This window comes from Pinus tabuliformis, chromosome 5_1 (genome assembly GCF_031772625.1).
Source record: "Pinus tabuliformis cultivar Carrire ecotype Pingquan chromosome 5_1, CPIR1, whole genome shotgun sequence".
Lineage (NCBI taxonomy): Eukaryota > Viridiplantae > Streptophyta > Pinopsida > Pinales > Pinaceae > Pinus > Pinus tabuliformis.
In genome coordinates, this window is record NC_142305.1 from 787,833,554 (window position 1) to 787,854,316 (window position 20,763).

A 20,763-nucleotide genomic window follows, 5' to 3' on the forward strand; every position below is an offset into this window, starting at 1 on the left:
ACGTCTATGATGAGTATATCTTGCAGAAATGACTGAATCAAAACTTTTTTAAATCGAACAGCAATATCGAAATTGAGCCATTTCTGGGCACGGCAGCAGGGCATGGGAGCCACGGCAAAATCTGATTTCCCTGCCCAAAAAAATTTCAAAATTTTTCATGCGATAAAATGAAATCTAAAAAACCTAATGAAAACTGCATAGAGCAAAAATCGAAACCCTAGAACAGCTAATTGATTAATGTACAGACTTGGCCCCTTAACAGCCAGATTTAGCCATAAATACAGAAATTTTTCAGATTATCAGAAATTTTGAACTTCACTGTGAACAGAAAGAAAATCTCTCAATGTAAAACAGAAAAGAAACTCTTAATGATTAACCCAGGGAACAATCAGCTGGGCTCTGCACAGAAAAGCCTGTGGGAGTCGGCTGGTTCAGCCTAGAACTTCCCCAAACACCCACAATTTCCTTCAGAAAGGTTTTCCTGCACACCTCAAGCAAACATCAGCACAGAGAGAAAGAGTGCTGCTAGATCTCAGAAAATAATGGAGATACCTGCCATTATTTCAGAAACCCTAGCAGCCCTCAAACCCTAGCAGGTGAACAAGATACCTGTGCTCACACTACTCTTAAAAAAAACAAGCTATGATTAACGGTTAAAAACTGAAATATGCAGAAAATTAAAGATCTCACAGCAATCCCAGAGAGTAACACCAGCACGATTTGGACCCCAAAGTCTTTTTATTAACCAGAAAATCAGATTACAAGAGAGCTTTTTCGGTACAGACTCACAGATCAGATGCTTTGAAATGACCCCCTAAGACCCTATATAAAGGAAATGATCCTAACGGCTAGTTCGAGTGATCCATGTAGAAATGATCTCGACCGTTGATGAGGATCAAGACATCTCTTGATCTCATCCGTCGATTTATTAACTTAAAATATTATTATTTTATTAGTTAGGGTTTTTGCTTGATTTTTTAATTTTTTATTATTTTTCATTATTTAATTATTTTTATTCATTTTTTAATTTTTTTAATTCATTTTAAAATGGATCACTGAACTAGACCTTTGGAAACATCACCTAGGACCTAGGACTTAGGACTCATGAGGGGATTTAAAACATTTCTCGACCCTCAGGACACATTACATCATGACTTTTACAAAATTACATCTTAAGGGACAAACCCATTTAATAAAACACCCAGCTCTGCGACACAACGATAATCTAGCAGATCAACACACTAGGATTCTCCTAAAGTTCTAATGACAAAATCAATCCCGGCTTTGGGGTCAGGTTTGAAGGAAAGCTCTGCCGATCCGTGGATCGGTGAGACAAAAAACCTTCCAGGACGTAGATTATCATCAGAAAGTTAGGTCCACCTAGGCAAATTACATACATGACTTCATGTCTGCTAAGATTATTTACAGTTAATACATGCAGACTGGGTTTACAATCAAAAAGATCAAACTGCTGATGATGGCAGGATGGCACGGACATGCTGATCAGGTGCTGCTTCTTTCTGTCAAGAAAAAACGGGGTGCACTGCATGGGTAGTTGACCAGTAGAGGTCAACACACCTCAAAGATGCACCAGATTTAAGCAACTTAGACCAGGAAGCTACTATGATGCAAACAATCCTAAGACTAGTAAGACAAGCTTATGAAAACAAGTTACGTAAGACCTTAGATGAATGATGTTACTCCTTTGAGTTATTAGGATTATTTAGATATGTTTTTTAGAGCAATATGTCAATGAAAACATTGATGTGACAATTATTTCAAACTTGAAACTTTCAGATCAGACCTCTGCAATTTCAAATCAGACCTTGAAAATTATATGACAGCCACCATAAAACAATAAAATTGATAGATCAATGTAATGTTCCTAAACAAGACTGTAAGTGATATACAAAGCATGCAAACAATCCAACAATCAAAAAAACGAAATATACATTAAGCACCCATGGAAACACTAGAAATAGAGAACTACTGAGCCATTTTATTACTTCTTCAGGAGCAAATACAATAGTAAAATAGAATGGTGCACCTGGGCTTGTCTCAATGGACAAGCATGACAAAACCCAGGTGAGAAAATGTTGAACTGAAGGCTGCTACAACTGCTGCACCAAACTGAACTGCCCTGCCCCAGAAAACTGCTCTGTCTGCTGACATCACTGCTTCTCGTGCTCAAAAAATTAGGAGATTTCAGCTCCTTACTCCTTGGCCTAAACCCAGAAAAACCCACGAAGGAATTGGCCAAATGTTGACCTTGAAATTTTGGCCCAAATTCCCCTTAGCTCCTCTAGCTACTAGCTGCGTTGGGACCCCTATTTGACACCTTAGAGCTGCCCAAAAAATTCTATAAATTTAGGAGTGTGATCCTTGCCCAAAACCCAGAAATACCCAGAAAGGGTTTCCCTTGGTTCCAACCTTCAAAAATTGACCCTTCACAGCTGGCGCTCCTCCAATTTCGAATTATGTTGTTGTGACTGATCCTATCAATCTCTGCTCTCCCAACTCTAGCAATCCTCTTCAAATGTTCCTTCAAGTGATCTCCTACTTCTCCCGGACAGCTCCAGTTTTACAATTCCTTCCTCCAACTCCCACTTGAGCCTAGTGATGGCTCTCTATGCAGGCCCAGGTAACTGTAAATCAGACTACTAGGATGCTGCCTCTGCTGTCTCCAAAATCCAAAGAAAGGCTGGCCCTTTTCTTCTCTCCCAATCCTCTAACTCTCCCGGCAAATGCTTGATCACTGATAGCTTCAAACTCCCCTTGCGTATTCTCCAGCTAGCCAGAAATACGCACTCCTTGTTGTGGCTTAATGGTAGTGATGTAACACACTCCCGGAACTCCTGAAATACTTATGGAACTGCCTCTCTAGGGCAGACACGGATGGTCCCCCGAAGTAGAGGTTGAACCTCCCGCTTGAGAGATTCGTGGCTAAATAGCCAGTTGACTCAGCTAAACAGCAGAGCGAACAGTCAAGTAATATTGATTTCAAGGTGTAAAAATAAATCTAAAATGAGAGTTGCTCCCTCCTTATAACTCCTTGGGCCTCCCTAACCTCATGTGGGTCCCTCCATCCACCTATTCGACTTTCCCTCCAAGCTACTTGAATGGGCCAATTCGACCTCCCATGTGGGTGTCCCCCACATTCCACTAGCAACCAAATAACGTCGAATTGCCTCTTGAGTTCCTAATTCAAAAATTATGGGTTCTCTTCCTTAGCCAAAATTGTGTAGCAGCACCCTGTTACAAATGTGTTTGAGAAGGGACATGACAATCAAACCCTTGTAATTTATTTTTGATGTCTTGTATGAGTTATTAGCTTAATGTGTAGGTTATTTAGGCTTTTATTATGATGATTATGCCACTGTTCTATCAATATATGTAATGTTCCAAAAATGAAATAACAGTGATAAACAAAGTAAAATACCATACAACACCGAAATATTTAAACAACAATCAAACACACACAATTTATACCGGAACTACACCAAAATTCAGTCATTTTATTATTTATGGAGTAGCGTACAATGCATGAAATGTCTTCACTTGGGCTTGCCAAAGCAAGCTAAACAATCCCATGTGAGAAAGATGCTACTCAAATGCAGAGGAAATGCTTCTCCTCAATGTTTTGCGCTGGGCTTGGAAATTCTGCAACTGCTGGTTGGAAGAAACCCCTATTTGAGCCTCCAAAAGTGCTTAAAAAATTTCTGCCAAATTAATCTTGAGCTCTCCACCAAAAACCCAGAAAGGGTTTGGCCTATCTCCAAGCCAAAGTCAAACCCACAAAATGGTGCAAATTCCCCAGCTAACTAGCATTCCGCCCTGCTATAAGAATTAGCGTTTCAGGCCTAAATATCGCCTGGAAAATTCTGTAAAATTAGTCAAAGACTCCAATCAATAAACCAACAAAAACCCATAAAGGGTTTGGGTTGAATCCACCGTCCCTCGATGACCCCCAACAAGTGGAAATTTCCCAATTTGACCAGAAAACCTCCCACAAAACTGATAATGTTGAATTAAACCCAAATCCACCACTGGAAATATCTCCCAACTTTGGCTAAATTCTCCCCTGAAGAATACCTTCAATCTCTGACCCTTATCTCTACTCAACCTCTATTCCTCCAACCCTGTGCACTTCCAAAAATGTAGAATCTCGGCCCCAAAGAATTCTCTCAACTTAGCCTTGCTAATCACCACAAAATCTCCAGCTAAATTAGGGGAAAAAACCCGCTGCAAATCCTTAGGTGTTCTACTCCTCCGTAATTGATCTCCCCACAAGCAATTTGAACCACTTCTGTGCCCTGGAAGAAAAACGTACCAGCGGAAAGAACTTGAAAATATGCCCAATGGAAACTCTGAATTGAGCTCCCCAAATTGCCTCACTAGGGGGACAGTCGAAGTTCTCCGAAATGAGGGTGGAATTCCCTCTCAGAAATTCTTTGTGCTGAACAACACAGTTGTCTTGGTTAAGCAACTCAAGAGAACTAATATTGAATTTTCAAATGATCAAAGATACCAAATGGAGGCCTCCAAGCTATATTTATAATTGCTAGCCCTCTACCTTAGTGGTCCCCACCTTCCACTAATAAAATATTACTTTGCCGCCATTCTTCATTAAAATAATAATTTCCACTTTTCTCTTACAAAATAATATTTTCTCCTTTTATTTAATATCATCAAAGATTGGCAAAACTCCTTAGTGAATTTTGCACTCACAAAAAGAATTGGGAACATTACAATATACAAGATCTGATATAAATGATGCAGTCAATTAAAATGAGAGATGAAGGCAATAAAAACAAATCCCAAGGCCTAATGGCCTATGCCAAGTTTGGATATGTGAGAGAAATCACTCCTCAACACTTGTACACACAAAATGTTAGCTCAAAATCCAAAGATCATACCTTTATGACTTCTACAATCACAAATTATTAGCCCAAATACACAAGCAAACAGTAGATCATCCTTGAAGAGAACTAGCTAACAAGGCTAGAGCTCAAAATTGGAAGTTTTAACCATAAACAAATGACGTTTAGCCCTTGAAAGACCTGCAACACAAATATTATCTTGAAATATGATGGATTGATGGCCAAAATGATATGTAGATCACTTCAAACCCTTTCCAAGCTTACCATAAAACCTGCAAAAAAAAAGTATTAGTTCCTAATCAAGTTGTAAACACAAAATAACCCCAAAAATGACTGCTGCTAGGGAAACTAAGGCCGAATAGGCCTACGACTAAGAGGAAAACCCCTCCTTAGGGCTACAACTACCAAGATAAGCCCTCAAAAGGGCTGCCGCTAGGGAAAAAGGCCCTAATAGGGATGCGGCTAAGGGAGAAGAGGCACCTAAGTCCTGCAGCCAGCCTCCAAGAGAATTGAAACCCTCACGATACCCCTACAACAACAATATTAGCTTAAAAAATGATGAACTTTACCTCTAGAAACCCTTAATGGCAAAATCTAGTGATGAAACCCTAGATGCAGCAGCAAAATAAGCCTCTAGGCATAGTGTTTTCTCCTCTAGCCCCAATGTCAAAAAATGGAGACCTGGGTTTTGTAGACTAGGGCCCAATAAGGGCCTATATAGTTCGAAGCCACACAAAATCTTCCTAAATGAAAATGCTAGCCAAAAATGTATAAAAACCCTCAAAACCCCAGTCACTAGGTAAGAAACTTTAGATCTGCAAAATAACTCACTTCTTCTCCAAATCGATGGGGTTTTCAACTGCAAAAGGTCTCTGAACACAAGATCCTAACAACTAGAAACTAGATCTAGACAACTCACGTTAGATAAATTCAAAAATACACAAGGGTTAGAAAAATTATTTACAAATATTTACAATATTTACAAAACAAATTTTGTCCTCAATAGCATGCAAATTTCGCTATAGCATAAGAGAAAGAGATTAAAATTCTTTTTAGAGATTTTTAAATGAATGATATATGTAAATAAATCACCAACCAAAACCTTTCTGCAAAGTACCCTACAAAAATGAAAGCTCGGAATCCAAACGCAGTCGATTTTTCCCCACAGTCTGAACTTGGAGACCAAGGGCTAGCATACCTGTAGATCTCTATTCAAAACTTAAAGATAAATTGTTAGATCATAAGAGATTTAGACCTGTAGATCTAAACCCAATACTTAAGGCAAGATACCTGTACCAATAGATGTTCCATCATGCAGCAAATGAAATAACAATTTTATGAAGTGCATATAATATAGAGCATAAAACAATCACTAGTACATACCACAGATCAACAGATAGAAGAACACCATGAAATTGAAACGCCAAAGTATTTCTATTATCAGAAATACAATTCCAACAAAGCAAGGCTCAGTACATGCGTTACAGATTTCATCATCCAAAGATCAGATGAGGAGCTCAATAACTTCCTTATATAGAAAATGAGAGCATAAAATCCCGCCAAGTGGAAATAACAGCTAGTTGGCTTGATCCTCATCAAAATAATCTCATCCATTGATCTTTCGTTGAAAATAACTTGATTACAATTGTTGGTTTTTTTATTTTTGAGGAAAAATTCGAATTTTTCTTAAAACCCATTTTTTATTAATCTAAAAAATAATATTTTGGACTAATATCCTCAAAAAATTCACTTTGACTTAACCACCAAGGTCCAAGGGGTCAAATTTTCTTAAAAAATCCATTTTTCCCTTGGTGGGAGTCCTCCAAAAATTAATTTTTCTTTGACCCACGAATTTTTTATTATTGTAGACTTGGAGAGAATTTAATTTCTCTCAAATTATTTTTTGACTTGAAATTAATTAATTTTCTAGCTTTGGATTTTTATTTAATTTTACCAGAAAAATTAATTAAATGGCTAGAGGGGATTAATTATCTTTTCCACCCTCAAATATTTTAGCCATGGTGTCTAACTATGAGTAACTATGCATCAAGATATTACAAATTAATTCAACCCTTAGAAGGGGAAACATACATTTAGACATAAACCCTCAATACACTACCCAATTTTGCGACACAATATGATCTAGTATGCAAAAATACATAGACTTGATAAACATTAGGACTCACCTAAGACCTTGTCAACAAATTCCACCCTAGCTTTGGGGTTATAACTAGGAGAAAATCTCTATCAATTATGTGTGTTTACAAACACACATAATTAGGGGAGGTTAAAAAAGTCCCTAGGATGAATCCATTTGACAAAAGTCATAGGCTTACCTAGGTGTTATTACATGGCTTTGTAGTCATACTAGAATGATTTACAATAATTTTTGTAGAAATTGGGTTTACAATAATGAAACTGAAAGTTGAATGATTATAATGATCCTTGAAAAATTTGTCCGCTACTTTGTACATCTACTTCTTGGACTATTGACAAAGTGTGGTCAACAATGTCTAATTATGAGGAACCATCCACCAAAAATATTCTTAGAAAACACTTATTACATCAAGATATTACATAGACACCCATTAAAAGGGGAATTCCACAATTGACACATGACCTCTTAGACTCAATTAGATTCTACACAAGACATATGATCTAGTATGATAAAAATACATAAACTCGATAACACTAGGACTCACCTAAGACCTTATCATCAAGCCCCACTCTAGCTTTGGGGGATGCTTGGGACAAAAACTTTGCCAATTATTTGGGTTCAGGAACGTGAATAATTGGCAGTGGGTAAAAAAGCTACCTAGAGTGAAACTCTTTGCTAAGAATCAAAGGCTTACCTAGATGTTTTTACATGGCTTAATAGTCATACTAGAATCAATTTTACAATAAATGCCCACAATGCTGCAGAATTTGGTATTACATTGATACATTGGAAGTTGCATAATGATGATGACTTTAAACAATTTTATCCACTAATATGTACTCTGGTTCTTGGGGTAGTTGACACAAATGTGGTCAACACAACCTATACCATAGAAGCACCAGCAAGACTTCCTGAGTCCTAGTGGCCCTACACAGTCACAAAACAAAGATCTGTAGGTACCTTCTTAGGGTCTCGTCCCTCCTCCTTATACACAAAACATGAGAGAATACCAACAGAACATAGGATAGAGATTCGGGTGGATAACAAGCTTAGACAAAGCATTCACTAGGGCATGAAAAACCTCCCACAAACAATGAATTCTCTAGTGCAAACTCGACCTTTCTTCAAGATAAGACTGTAAAACATACTCCTACGGCTTCTTGAGGTAACTCGCTCCCTTGGGTAGATGATGATACAAAAATGAGTTGCAATGTTGTGTCACAATGAGCTCAACTTTACTTTTATATATAGTGTTCTTGGTGGAGTCAATTTGCCATCAAGGGTCATGTCCTTGGCCCAAGCGGACCTGAGCCTACATGCTCAAGCACAATTTATTATAGAAATAAAATTGTTTTCACTTGACATATGGCTTCTCCATTGTAGCCTTAGGTCCCCTTTAGTCCATCAAAGGTGCCCTCTTGCAACTAATGAAATAAACAATGATTTTTCCTTTGGGTCTCTAGCCCACAACTTTGGGTCCAAAGCCACCACTTGGGTACTTTTCCCACAAAACCACTTTTTGTGGGTCAACTCCACACAAAACCAGTACCCCAAGGGTTGTGGGACTACCTCCCAAGCTACACTTTCAACAATATTTAGGTTGCATGGTCTGCCGAAGACCATAGTCAATGACAGAGATAGAAGATTTACAGGTGCCTTCTGGCAAAATTTGTTCCATCTAGTGGGTACGGAGGTCACACTCAGCATGAGCTATCACTTGCTGTTATAGCACCATTTACCACCCTTGGTAGATTTCATACTCTGTGATATGGCCTAGGGCAACCCTTCCCTACCAGACTTTATCCAAATTCTAAAAAACGATGTTTTAAATCCCATACGCGATTTTGCCATGTATTAAGCGCGTGTACACGTGGGTTAGTCTATACCCAACCCGCGTATATGTGTTAAAACATTAAAAAATATGTAATCTCCATTAATTCGGGTGGAGTTTACGGGTTTGACCTGATACTCACCTACTATAGTCTGTGGCCCAACTGCTTCGCAACTGAAAAAACTAATTTGGAGAAGTATAAATAAACCTCCATGGGAAGGCCTAAAGGAGGAGAAAAGATTAGGTATTGATATTATAGTTGATTACATCCCTGATCAAGTATGAAGATATCCATGTGCCTTTTGCACTCCCAAGTCATAGGAAACCCCTGTTTCCTTCTTGAGATGTTCATCATCCCTTCATGACATCCTTGTGTATACTTATGGAGGAGGATTGCTAAGGCCTGGGTAGGACGGATCCAGAGGACAGTTTCGCTTAGAGCCAGCAGACGACTCAGGTTGTATTTCTTCTATATTTTCTTTAGCTTACATTAATAAAGAGGTGTTGTCTTGTTCCTGATGATTATGGTCTTTATGCATTAATCTATGTTATGATTTGCTTATAAAATCTCATGTTAATGCTTATTTGCTTACATGCTTATATGATCTAACACTTATATCATGAACATGCTTTCTATTACTATTGTTGTATATGCTTTTCTTGAATGAGTTGCAGGTTTTAAGGCATTGGAAGAAGCAGAGGGTTTGGACCCTACGGGAACGACCTCAAATGTAGGACCTCCGGGTAATACCTCTTCTTCCTACTTCAGTAGTTTAAGTATTAGGACTGCTCTATTGGGGTTTTCAACCCAAGACCATAGGGTGATTCTACCTATAACACCCGCAGATAGATGGGCAAACGAAGATAGTGAATAAGTGGTTGGAGAGATATTTGAGGATTTATGTAACGAGACAACAACAAGCATGGATTAGATGGCTACACTTGGGTGAGCACTGCTACAATACTTCCTATCACATGTCTATAGATATGTCTTTGTTTAAGGCATTGTATGGTTACAACACTCTGACTTTTGTTGATTGGGTCTTTCGAGACAATTGAACAATTAAGGCTCGAGATTGGGTTCAAGAAAGCCAAGATATTCTGAAGACTCTTAAAGATAATCTATAGGTGGCGCAAAATCAATAAAAGATATATGCAGACTGACAACGAACAAAGCGTAGTTTTCAGGTGGGGGACTTGGTATTTCTACCGTTGCAGGTTGCAGCCTTACTGGCAGTTGACACTAAGAAGGGAGTACAAAAGTTAAAGCCTCGCTTGTACGAGCCCTACAAGATTATACAAAGAGTGGGGGAAGTGGCTTATGAGTTGGAGCTCCCTGAAGGGAGCAAGATACGCAATGCGTTTCATGTTTCCTGCCTCAAAAAGGAAGTTGGGCAACAAGTGACCATCTTCGCAGAGCTTCCTCCTCTAGATGATGAGGGTCAGCTAGTATTGGTTCCAGAGGCCATTCTGGAGGTGAGAGAAAGGAAGTTAAGGAGTAGGGTAGGTAGAGAATATTTGGTTAGGTGGAAAGTTTTGCCTCTTGAAGATGCCACTTGGGAGGGCAAGCAGGTTTTGCAACATCTAGGATTGTAGTCACTTGAGGTCAAGTGATCTCAGGCAGGGAGGAGTGTAATGTCCTCATCTACTTAGGCCCAAAGGGGGCCATTCTGCTAGCCTAGTAGTTTCCCTTAGGCTAGAGCGGAAAATTAAAAGGGGAAATAAAAAAGGGTCTAAGTCACTTTATAACATAAAGTGAAATTGGAAAAATGGGTGACATGGGTCACTAGTCATGAAAAGGGGACAAAATTCACTTTAAAATTATAAAGTAAGACTATTTAAAAAGGTAACTTGATTAAAGTGGGGAAAAGTGGCCCAAAAGGGTCAATGAAGAGTTCAGAGAAACCCTCATTTCTTCCCTAGTTTCAGTGATGAAAGATTTCACCCTAGCTAGAAACCTTGATGACTGAAGATTCAAGTTGTTGAACCGATTGTTTGAGTTTGGAAGTTTCCCCAGAAAGTTGAAGGCTGAGAGAGGAAACATTCTTAGTTTCACGCTAAAGAAGGGTTCCATCTCTATTGAACCATTAGTGAAGAGTGCAGTCATACTAGAGGGCCGAGTTATTTCTTGTAGAGGGAGTGGGGTATTATTTGCTAAGGGAGATCAAGTCTGCTATGAGGGCCAAAATTCGAAATACTCACCTGGGAGCTGCTCATTATATAGAAGGTTGATTTCCATTGTTGCTGGCAGTGTGGAAGGACATCATACCACCTGGGAAAGTCACCATATGTTTATTTGGGGTAGCATCGGATGTGCTCTAGCCATGAAAATTGGTGGAGAGGCTAAAGCACATGAAATCTCCAAGATCCAGAAATGGTTTGGGGAAATCATACCTGGTGAAGGAGATATTAAAATAATTAATATTTTTTTAATGGGTTCCTAAGTCTAAACTTAGGAAAATAAAAATATTAAGGGTATTAATATAAAACTGGGTTAGAAGGTTCTAAATGACATCGATCAAGCCAAATCTAATCTTAGCCACTAATTAGAGATGTAATCTCAGCTGTTGAAGACTCAATAGAAAAAGTATAAGAGGAGACTTGCGGGTTAGTTGAAGGCACACGAGAGTGATCAGTCATTTTATTCTCTAGAGAGGGGTTTGCTAAGAGAGATAGAATCAGTGACCAGCAGTGAGGGGCAGTGAATATAGAAGTAGAGAGGCAGAGAGGGTACCGGGAGAATCAGCGCAGAAGCCGGAAGAGAGGGATGCAGAGCCAGCGAGAGGCCACGCAGAGCCAGCGAGAGGCCACGCAGAGCCAGCCAGGAGCTGCGCAGTGCCTCAAAGAGCCAACGTGGGTGACACAGAGGCTCTAGAGGCTGACGCAGGGGCTATTGGGCTGACGCAAGGCCAGGAAGGGCTGACATAGTCCCTAGAGGCAGACACTTGGGTTTTCGTGGGGCAGATTGGAGCTGGGAGCTGTTGGAGTGGTTATCCGGGGTTTCAGCCGGAATATCTTCTTCCGAGTAGAGAGGTACTACCGCTAAGATTATTCTTTGTTGGGTGAGCCAGTTTTGGCACCCAAATTGTATTTATAAACTGTATAATTATAAAACCCTCAAATAGCTGCACCGTTTTCCCGCATTGGGTTTTTCCGGGGACATTGGTCCAAAAACAATGGTGTCACTTGTGTACTTGATTTGTTTCCTTCAGTTGATGATATGTAATGTGTTGAGCGTACTTGTATTTATTTTCAGTATTTACATGGTAAATAACTTGTTCATTAATCAAAACAAGTAGGCAGAAATAAATCAGAAAAGTACATGAAGGGTTTCTAACAGTTAGAGTTAGAAATTCCAACACCATCTGCTGGAAATTGTATGGGAGGTCAATCTACTGCCGAAAATCAATGCAGCTAGTATTTCAAGAGAGATTTGGAACTGTTACAGAAATACACTAAGTGGCATACCTTGCTGTCCATTACCAGAGGTGGATTCAAGGAGGGAATTAGATTTCTAGTGTTGCTGGGCACAATTAAAGAAGCTGTCCTCTAGTAATTGCTTCATTTACATTTCTGGAAGTCATTTTATCAAAGGAAGGAGTCATACACTTGTCAACCATTCCCATGTCTGAGAATCAAGCTCAGTTGTTTCCTAAATGTTCTTTTTGTACTGCTGTTATGTTTGCTAGTGTTCCAACAGCAATAATATTCTGAGCTGGGTATATGTTCTTGAATTTAATGAAGTAAACCTCTTTTTTGAAGCATTATATGTCTGCTGTTATATTACATATTAGTTTGGCATGTTTTCTACTTTCCGTCTATCAATACAAGATACATGGAAACCATAAATCTCAAATCTGCAAACCCAGATATAAACTGCAAAATGCTTGACGAAACTCCTCAACCAAGGAAGATTTAAAAAGCATCAGCAGAATCAGGGAAAATTTTCTGAGCAGATTGGAGAAGGGATACTACAGATATATGCTCTTTACATTAAGAGATTGGTAGGCAGTTTTTTTCACTATCACTCCATGGCTATGAGGGGATGGATAGTCTGTATATTTATAACCTGACCTACTAATAAGTAAATATGTAAGCTTTGATATTTTCTCTATGTATGCAGTAATGTAAAATAAGCTCCACACACACACATATATATAACCCTATTTTATATCAGTTATGTTTCCCTATTAAGTTTTTATACCAAGTAAGAAATCTCCTTTACCAGTATCAGCAATCATAATTGACTACATTTGAACCACCACAAGGGGTTAAGCAGGAAGGTAATTAAATATTCTCAATGAAACACACATCAAGTGAACTTACCGGAAGCCACCATGTAGTCAGAAGAACTATAAGTGAAATGATCGAGACACAAAGACAAGGTAAAAGATATGGGAATCTGCAGATTTCAAAACAGTGCAAGTTAACAAGATACAGCATACAATATAACCTATAGAAAGTTAAAATCATTAATAGAAAAGATTGGAAGCATTGCTATGCCAACTTGAAAAATCCTTCAGAACAATCTGATCAAACTTTAAAACTTTACCTTCCAAACAAAGAGTCTTTTGAAAATATTTGTGGATACTTGTCCACTGGCTGGCCGCAACAACACAAAAAAGGAAAACAATTTATAAGGAACATTAACCCATATGGTGGGGAAAGGATAGATAGAAAATAAATAATATGACATCAAACTGAAATATGAGATGCCATGGATATAACAATGTTTTATTTATGCATGCATCACATGAATACAATAGTAAGAAATTAAGCTAAATTAGAAAAATGAAGTCCTCAATGTAGATGAGCCCATTAGATACCAAAAATGACAGCAGGATATCAATGAAACCTACAGATGTAATATCACTAAGGAAATTTTACAATGATAAACAAAGCATGCATAGTAAAAACACCCACAAAAATCACACATAAATTAGACACCATGAAATAAGCCAAAAACTGTGTTGCTCTGAGCCATTTTATTATCAAAGTATGGGGTTACAATAGATGTTTGGAAAGTGTGCACCTAGGCTTGCCCAAGGCAAGCTAGCATAGCCCAAGTGATGAAAGCAAGTGCCCCAACTACTGCGTAGTTGTTCCCTCTATGGCTCTATGCTGAACACCTAGAAAGCTGAATTGTTGGCTGTGAAGAATGACTGATTTGACCCCCTTTTGGTGCTTAGAAAATTCTGGGAAACTAACCCCGGTCTCTCCTCCAATAGCCCACCAAAACCAAGAAAGGGTTTGGCCAAATGCTGACCTCGGAATTTTGGCCCAATTTCTCCTAGCTCCCTTGCTGCTGGGTATTTCCACACACCTGTAAATTTCAGTGCTGAAGGCTCCCAAAATGGATGAGATATTCAGAAAATCCCCTTCCGAAACTCCTCCACAAGTCTCAGCCCAAAACCCCTCTTCCTCCCAATGCCCCACGTGTGGCACGAAAAAGTACTACGCAGGCCCATGCAATCCTTGCTGAACCAGCTCCACAAACACGTTGAAAAGCGCTCCCAAATCAGATTGAAGGTGATGAAGACTCCCTCCTAGCGCTGGCACTCGAGATCAACCAAATCAAGGGTGAGATTGCCTGAAAATCTCTTCTACTCAACAGCGCATCTAGACTTGGCTTCCAGTGCAAGCGTGCTAGTGAGAGTGAATGTTCAAATGATCAAAGATGTCCAAAATGAGTACCTCCTCCTATTTTGTCATTGTGCCTCCAATTGTTCATGTGGGATATGTTACCCACCATTTTGTGGATGATATCCCTAGGAGAAATTTTTTTCTCCAAGGTGGTTCTCAGCCGGCAACCAGCAGCCCCTTGCAGCGACCAACTAACTCATTGTGCCATTTATCCGCCACCTGAGCCAGCCATGTGGTCCCTCACCCATCTGTCATGATCATATATTCGAAGGTGGGCCTTCTGAACCTAAAGGTATGCCATGTCATTTGGTAATTGAATATTGTAGTTTGCTTATCATGGACACTTTTGGGCATGGATTAAAGGGGGAATTCGGCGGAAAGAGTGGGCTAGGTCTGTGCTCTTGTCCCCTAGATCCCTTTTTGGATGTTAACCTTGGATTCTAGTCACGTGGGATCTCTTTTACGGGCCCTTTGGCTTTAGGGATGGTATTACATGGGGAACCCTGATTTTGGTTGCGTGTTCTTGCTCCCTCATCCATATATATTACTCCCCTCCACTCATTATAACCCCATTCATCATTTCTCCCACGTGGGTCCACATAGGGTTAGCTTTCCTTTTCCCCTTGCCCACACCTTGGATCGGGCCTGGAATGATGCCCCGGAGGTTGATGCAGCGGAAAAGAAAAGTAAAAGCATAATTGGCCATATTACCCACCATTATGTGAGTAATATCGCTAAGAGAATTTTTTTCTCCGAGATGGTCCTCAGCCAGCAACCAGCAGCCACTTGCAACCATCAGCTAGCTCATTATGCCATCTTCTCTGCCACATGAGCCGGCCATGTGGTCCCTCGCCCATCTGCCATGATCCTATGTTTGAAGGTGGGCCTCCCGAATCTAAACGTATGCCTTGTCATTTTGACATTGAGTATTGTAGTTTTCTTATCATGGACACTTTTGGGCATGGATTTGTTGAGAAACGACAACAAGAAATTCCAGTTTAATTTGTCCTTGAATTAAATTGAGAATTAAAATGGAATTCTATTCTCATAGCAACTTGTAAATAGTTAATTAAGTTTAATTAACTTAATTAGCTTAGGAATTTCGAGTTGGAAGTCTTTCTGAAGTCATGTATATGTTCTCCCTAAGTTTTAGGGGTCCAGTATGAGTTTAAATTGAGTTGGAAATTAGATCACTCAGTTTACTGAGTTAAGTTCAGTTAAATTAGTTCCAAATTGTTTGAGGAACTAATAGAGAGCTAACAGTTGGTGCACTAGTGCATCCACAAGTATCACTCTAGTTAACTGAAGATTCCCTCATCAGAAACTCATGTATGTTGATTATGAGAAAGACCCAGTTGAGACTAGAGTGCAGGGGCAGTGTACTATCAGTGGTATTATTTACTGGAGTATAAATATCATGCATGCATAAGAGATTGATCCTATGTTTGGATTGCGCAGTTTTGGAGCATGAATTCCCTTTAAATACGAGCTATTCATCCTAGGCGTCACGCAAGAGATTAGGGGCTTGTAGAGCTATAGAATTGGCTAAGTGTTGACCAAGAGCTAGCTTGTGAGCTGAGAGAGTTGAGCATACTTGTGCGGAATTGTTCTTGTGAGAACAAGCTTTGTATCTTCACTCATATTTCTGATATATGCAATATAGATAGTGGGGTTTTGAACGGTGGCTTTCCCTAGATACATCTTGTGTTATGTGCCATTGATTTATCTTCTTCTTGTTCATATTGTTTTCATCGATCTATTGGCTTCCAATGGTTGAAAGTGGAAGTAGATTCTTGCCTTGTGCTTTAGTACATTACATGAGCTTGTGAATCTACAGGATTTTCTACATGGTATCGGAGCTGAGAACAATATACTAGAGAAGATTTCGAAATTTTGAGTTTTGGGTTACGGTGAAATTTGAATTTGCAATACATACTTCAGGAACGGCAGATGGCATTCTACAGTTTGCGGCTCGAGTATGAATTGGAAGGAAGCTCGAATTTTATAGCTTGAGGGATAGAATGGAGGTTATGCTAGAGGATAATGGCTTGAAGGAATTCGTTGATCAAGAAATTCCTAAGCCAGCAGCATCGGGCGCATAGAATTTGGCTGAATGGAAGAAGTGTGTGGCGAAGACGAGGCGGATAATCCTTGAGGGAGTTCAAGACCACATTGTCTCGAGTCTCCATGGCAAGGAAACTCCATATGCTATGTGGAAAAAATTGACGGACTTGTATCAGAACAACAGTGACCAAAGGAAATTGGCACTGAAGGACAAACTTCGAAAAATCAAAATGGAGAAAGGCGAAACTATTCCAAAATACTTGACCAAGTTCACTCAATGTCGTGATGAACTTGGAAGTGTTGGAATCACAGTTGCTAAGAACGATATGGTGAGTCTTGCTCTTCTAGGACTCCCAAAGATTTGGCATAGTTATCAGGACTTTGTCAATGGTCAGGAGAAGCTGCCAGATTGGGAATCACTGTGGTCGGATTAGATACAGGAGGACATCAGGAGGAACACCAAGGATGGCTCTTCATTAAAGATTGATGATGAAGAGAACTGTGCCTTAGTGACTAAGGCGAAGAAGGGGAAAGGAAAGCTTCCCATTCCAAATCAGATTCTTATCATGGAGGTAAGAAGAAATACATGACGAAAGTTAAGTGCTTTCATTGTCATGAGCTGGGCCATTTTGCTACAAATTTTCCACTCAAGAAGTCCAAGAAGAAGTCCTCAGGAGGAGTAGCGGGTGAGGCTTTGGCCTCTCAATTCGAATTGGACTTTTCCCTCATTGCATGCATGGTGCCATCAATGATGGGAAGTATATGGTACTTAGACAGTGAAGCTTCATTCACATGACTGGTGACAAAGAGTTATTCAATGACCTGGAGGAGAAAGATCTCCAGATGCATATTGAGATGGTTGACAACAGGAAGTATAGTGTTACTAGATTGGACACGATTACTTTTCAGAGGGAGCATGGAGTTCCACTCACCTTGAAGAATGTTATGTATGTCCCCGGGCTGAAGAAGAACTTGGTATCCATTGTCATGCTTGAGGATAGAGGCTATGATGTGATCTTCTCAAAAGGAAAGGCATTCCTTTGACACATAGCCACGGGTCAGGTAAAGAAGATAGGGATTCGGGTGAAGAATCTCTATAAGCTGGAGGTAGAGGAGTGTACTGCTTTGAGCACTAGAGCAAAAAGGGTGCAGAGCCGAGACGTTGGCGAGTTGTGGCACAGGCGATTGGGCCACTTGCATCATGGGGCTACAAAGATATTGCAGCCGATCTCTACCGGTCTTCCCAAAGGTACGCTTGAGCAAGTTGATACATGCAAGGTGTATACTTTGGGAAAATACACCAAGTCTTCCTTTCACGGTAGAGACAGTCGAGCAGAGGCTATTCTAGAGCGAGTCCATTCAGATGTGTGTGGACCATTCTCAATAGCATCCACAACCAAACACAGGTATTATGTTATATTTGTTGATGACTATTCTCGTAAATGTTGGATATTTTTCATGCATAAAAAGGATCAAACTTTCACAAAGTTTTGTGAGTTTAAAGCATTGGTGGAGAAATAGTTTGACAAGAAGGTTAAATCTCTACGGAGTGATAACGGTGGTGAGTATGTCTCAAACGAGTTTAAGAACTTCTGTGTAGCGAAAGGGATTAAACGGGAGTTAATGACACCCCATAACCCTCAGCAGAATGGGCTGGCCGAGAGGAAGAACAGAAGCATAGTAGGGGCAACAAGGGCGATGTTGCATGATCAGGGCCTACCACTACACTTGTGGGCTAAGGCATGCAACACAGTGGTTTATGTTCAAAACCGTAGCCCACATCGGATACTTGAGATGAAGACACCAGAAGAGGCTTATTCCGATAAGACGCTTGATGTTGGTCACTTCAAGATTTTTGGGTCATCAGTATATTGCCATGTGACCAAAGATGCACAGAGGAAGCTTGAACTGACAGCAAAGTTGGGGATATTTGTGGGGTACACTGATACACCTCACAACTATTGGGTGTACTTTTCGACCAACAGGATGACAGTGGTTCGCAGGGATGTTAGATTCAATGAGGAGAAGGTCATGCGAGTTTCTGTTGAGAGAGAGCTTGAGCTACATGCGGATGAGGAACTTTTAGCTCCTAAGGTTGAGGAGCCTCAGATTGATGTGGACCAGCCACATGCAGAGGATCTAGGAGTGGAGACATCCACTTAGGAAGAGTCTTCCAGAGAGGCTGACAGATTGTTTGATGATGCATGGGAGAATGTTGGAGCACCCACTTCTCTGTGAAAATTTCTAACCTGAAATTCTACTGCAGCTACTGATTTATTTCACCTACTTATTCTTCACAATAAGTTATTTATGAAATCCCTTTAGCAAATACTAAAATAAATTCTACTGTAGTTATCACATAATTACACAGAGAAAATACATACACAAGAACCAATCACATCAACACAGTTGTTTTTTGGACAATTGTCCACGAAAAAACCCAATGTGGGAAAGTCGGTGTAGCAAATGAGAGTTTTATTAATCTTCAGCAACAATTGCTTTTACACGGAATGATTTTACAGATAAACTGACAGAAAACACCTAAGACTTTCCCCTGGAAACATTCTAACACCTTGGAGACCCTTCTCCCACTTCTGCGTCACTCTGCATGGTTCTGCGTCCCTCTGCATCAGCCTGTGTGAGGGTTGCATCTCCCTTGGACTACGTCTCCCTCTGTGCTGTCCCTCAATGTCCCTGCGTCACCTCTTTCTCAATCACTGATTGCTATTGATGCCGTCCTCTTGCTCCACCCTATAACTCTCCCTCTGAAATCGATCTCCTTCTCTTTGAGAATCGATTTTCCTTGAGATGTTGAGTATCTACCGATGTGTCTCCAAATGATCCTCAAGTCTTCTCTTATACTTTTCCTGTTGATGAATCAATGGCCGAGATTAAGTCTCTAATCAATGGCTAAGATTAAAACAGACTTGATCCTCATCTCTTAGAAGCTTCTCACCCTTATCTTTATTAATACCCATTAATATTTTAATTTTCCTAAGTTTAGACTTAGGAACCCATTAAAAATATTAATTATTTTAATAACTCCTCATCCGAGTGGAATTTTTCCAAACGATTTATGGGCCTTGGAGATCTCATGTGCCTTATGCTCTCCACCAAATTTCAAGGCTAGAGCACATCCGATGCTACCAAAAATCAACATTCCCTCTTAGCGAGGAATGTGTTCTAGCAATGCCTCACCATAGAAGCATCACAATGATCTTCCGCATCGGTCCTTTGTGTTAATGTTTGGCCTACTGCCCCACATCCACTGCACTATTGCTTCCTGTACTTCTACCCATGACACTGCCACTACCACTGCTACATCTGTACTGCAACTCCATCTTAACATGTTGCATCATGATGCCCATAGCACTATCATTGCTAACTGTTGCACTGCAACTCCCGATACCTATCCATTTCTGCTACTAAAATGGTTTCTTCACCATCTCTATCTTCTCCTTGAAATAAACAAACTTTGTTCTTCCTAGAGCCTTGGTGAAGATGTCTGCCACATGTTCTCTTGTAGGAGTGTACCTCAACTGTACTGCCCCTCGTTGGACACAGTCTCTGACAAAGTGACACCTGATATCAATGTGCTTCGACCGATCATGAAACACTGGATTTTCAGAGATCTTGATGCAACTATGATTGTCGCACAAAATCCTGGTCGCTTCCATCCTTCTCTTGAAGAGATTCACAAGCAATTTCCTAAGCCATATGGCTTCGCACGAAGCTGTGTTAGCTGCCATATATTCTGGTTCAGCTAAGCTCAAAGCCACAAATTTATGTTTTCTACTACACCAGGAGTTCATTCCTGATCCAATGTTAAAACAGTACCCAATTGTACTTTTCCGATCTACTGAACTCCCATCCCAATCTTCGTCAATGAACCCACTCAGTTTGATGTCATTGCCTTGGGTGTACAATAGTCCATGCTCGACTGTTCCTTATATATATTTGAGAACATGTTTCGCTGCTACCTAGTGCACCCTCTTGGGTTACACCATGAACTGACTGAGGGTGTTGACAACGTAACAAATGTCTGGCCTGGTATTGACCAGATACATCAAGGACCCTATAAGTTGTCTGTACAAGATGGGATCAGCATTTTTGTCTTCTAATGCATCAATCTTCTTCCAGTTGGTGATCATTGGAGTAGCCATAGGTCTACAGTAATGCATCCTGAA

The 20,763-nt window shown here is 40.0% G+C and overlaps 1 protein-coding gene across 13 annotated transcripts in view; it reads right to left on the reverse strand.

The window, feature by feature from the left end:
* The window catches only part of LOC149167293 (protein ZINC INDUCED FACILITATOR 1-like), a 639,590-nt gene that overhangs the window by 394,196 nt on the left and 224,631 nt on the right, over window positions 1-20,763 (reverse strand). For all 13 annotated transcript variants that reach the window (XR_016260914.1, XM_089432933.1, XM_089432936.1 and 10 more), the window contains exons 8-9: window positions 13,422-13,471; window positions 13,196-13,271 (exon numbers count right to left, since the gene is read on the reverse strand). Coding sequence is in view for 12 of the 13 variants with exons in the window: in XM_089432933.1 (XP_089289059.1) it covers window positions 13,196-13,271; window positions 13,422-13,471 (126 nt within the window). In the remaining variant the exon portion in view is untranslated. The remainder of the gene's footprint in view (window positions 1-13,195; window positions 13,272-13,421; window positions 13,472-20,763) is intronic.